At 55.6% G+C, this 2,805-nt stretch overlaps 1 protein-coding gene across 1 annotated transcript in view; it reads right to left on the bottom strand.

The window, feature by feature from the left end:
• The window catches only part of Prss35 (protease, serine, 35), a 1,234-nt gene extending 1,117 nt beyond the window's left edge, over nt 1–117 (bottom strand). The window contains exon 1 of the mRNA XM_013032263.1: nt 103–117. Within this exon, the coding sequence (XP_012887717.1) occupies nt 103–117 (15 nt within the window). The remainder of the gene's footprint in view (nt 1–102) is intronic.
• Between the last annotated feature and the right edge of the window lie 2,688 nt (nt 118–2,805).

The raw sequence follows: 2,805 nt of genomic DNA, 5'->3' as shown, positions 1-2,805 counted from the left end.
CGGAGAGCAGCAGCCAGAGCAGCACGCGCCGCATGGCGGCCGCCGCGCCCACCTGCAAAGCGGGAGGGGAGGGGAGGCCTCAGCCCCGGGCCCGGGGCGCACCGCACCCCCTCCCATCGTCCTCTGCGCCCTCCGTCCCCAAAAGCCCCACCTGGGCTTCTACCCCGCTTTCCCTCCGCCCACCCTCCTGCACCCCTGCCTCGATCTCCCCGTGTGTTCACGGACGGCGTGTCCCCCTCCCTGTGTGGCCCACGCCGCGCTCTTCCTAAATCTCCCACGGATGCCTCTCCACGCAGGCAGCGTCCCGCAGGCTCTCTCCGCACTTCCTCGGGCCCACGGGCACCCAATGACTCCCGCAGCCCAGCTCCGTGGCTCACGCCTGTAATCCAAGCTACTTCAGAGGCCGAAGATCTGAGGACGGGAGTTCGAAGCCAACCAAGGCTTAGGGTAAGTCCATGATCTTCTCTCATCTCTGATCAACCACCTAAAAGCTAGAAGTGGAGCTGTGGCTCAAGTGGCAGGGGACCAGCGTTGATTGAAAAGGCCCAGAGTCCTGGGTCTGGGCCCTGAATATCCAAGCCCCAGCTCTGCCACGTGCATGGGAAAAGAGTGGTGGCGAGAGCCCAGACCCACCAGACCTTAGACAACAGTGCTCAGCCAGAAAGCAGCCAGAGGCGGGCTGGAGAGCTTGTTAGGAATGCTGTTCATTCACACCTAGTGCTAGATGCTGCCCTGCCTGAGCTTCAGCAGGCCTTCTAGATGCTTCCTACCCTCAGCAATGTTTGGGAAACACCGAGGCAGCCCCGCACGGGGTGTGCAGCTTGCTGGACTCCTGCAGCGGCCGCGGCCCCCAAGATTTGCTTAGCCGGGCTACACGTGCCGAGGGCTCCTTCCGTGTTCTGCTCCTTCACTGCGGGGCACGGCTGCGGCTCAGCAGTTGATGATTTTAAAAAATAAGAATAACGTGTGTACTTAAAGAAGTGGTTTAATACGTGTTAATCTCACATCTCCTAGGCTCAGACAACATGCCTGTAGCCTCCACCGGCTAGCAATGGCCTTGCTTGCCAGTCCCGTGGCGAGCTGGCCTGCAATCACCACGGGACCTGGGCCCAAATCTACTGTTGGGCCCCAGAAGGGCAGCGCCCTGCAGTGCACCTGTGAGCCCAGCAGTGTCCTGGTAGCCAAGACCTGGAACTGGAAATGGGCCAACAGCATCTAAAAGATCACTTCTGAAAAACCTAAGTTTGCCTTTGGGAACTCATCTGCCTGGATGCTGTGCTCACAGCCTGGTTGTCCAGGGGCTGTGGGTGCCAGTGAGTACAGGCCCCCAGTGCCCATGGAAAGCTTCAATGGTTCTCGTCCTCTAATGCCCTGCTTTGCCCGGTCCTGTGATAACTGTGACACTGGCAGCCACTTTCCAGGGGACTTGGATTTCAGACAATAGTGAGTTTCACTGCCACAAGTCAGCGCTCACCTGCTCTGTGTGTGTGTGTGTGTGTTTCTGGGCTTGAACTCGGGGCCCATGTGCACTCCCTGGGCTTCTTTTGTTCACAGCTAGCACTCCACTGCTTGAGCCACAGCTCCATTTCTGCCTTCTTTGCTGGTTAATTGGATGAGAGTGTCATGGACTTTCCTGTCCAAGCTAAGCTGGCTTTCAACTGCCATCCTCAGAGCTCAGCCTCCCAAGTAGCTAGGATGACAGGCGTGAGCCACCTGCGCCTGCTCAGTGTTCACAAACTTGACCTTGGGTTGGAGGCAGGAGGTATATTGGGAGCAGGGGTAAAGTGGACCTGGAGATGTGTTCTGGTTGGTGGGCTGTACAGTCCCCACACATGCCCAGTCCATTAGAAGAAAGATGCCACAGAACCAGGGGAGGATTACTGCTGTCCCCTGGCTCCGGTGTGGCCTACTGGTGCCTAGGGTTTGAGTGTCTACACCAGTGCAATGGCTACCACGTGTGGGCCAAGAAATAGGGAGCCAGAGACTACGCCGCAGCCTCTGCACTCCTGATAGGTGACTGTGGATAACTTATTCCCTCCCTGGTTCCCTTCTTCCATCCACAAAGTGGAGAGGATGGAAACGCCCACCCCATAATGTCAGAACTGAGACCCACGCCTATGGCCTAGCCATCCAGGAGGCTGAGATCTGAGGACCTCAGATCAAAGCCAGTCCAGGCAGCAAAGTCCATGAGACTCTTACCTCCAGTGAACCACCAGAGACCTGAAGTGGAGCTGTGGCTCAAGTGGTAGAGCCACCTGTCTTGAGACAAAGAGCTCAGGGACAGCACTCGGGCCCCAAGTTCAAGCCCTGGTACATGCACAGAAAAGAGAGAGAGAGAAAAAAAAAGAATGAAGAGCAAGAATTAGGGGACGGTGGTTATGCAGAGACAGTGATCAACACACCCTTGTCATCTACTAGCATCATGTCATGGATTTCTTATGTCTCCAAACATTTTTTCCATTTATAGAATATTCGTGTACCAGGGTGTATGTATGTATATACAGCATCGGAGCATAGTGAGCACTTGAAAAGTGAGTCATTGTTACACAGTTGTGCAACACAAGGAGTCAGGCACCACCATGCACACCTGTAGTCCTAACACTTGGGAAGTTGAGGCAGGAAGTTGGAGGCCACCCTGGGGTACTTCAAAATTCCAGACCAACCTGAACTCCACGGTGAAACACTGTCTTAAAAAGAACTAATATGGGGGCTGGGAAGGTGGCTCAGTGGTAGAGCGCTTGCCTTGCATGCATGAGGCCCTGGGTTCAATTCCCCAGCACCACATAAGCAAAAAGAAAAAAAGCC

This window comes from Dipodomys ordii, unplaced genomic scaffold (genome assembly GCF_000151885.1).
Source record: "Dipodomys ordii isolate 6190 unplaced genomic scaffold, Dord_2.0 Scaffold152, whole genome shotgun sequence".
Classification (NCBI taxonomy): Eukaryota; Metazoa; Chordata; class Mammalia; order Rodentia; family Heteromyidae; genus Dipodomys; species Dipodomys ordii.
Note: the sequence above shows the minus strand (reverse complement) of the source record. Positions and strands in the feature narration are given on the sequence as shown.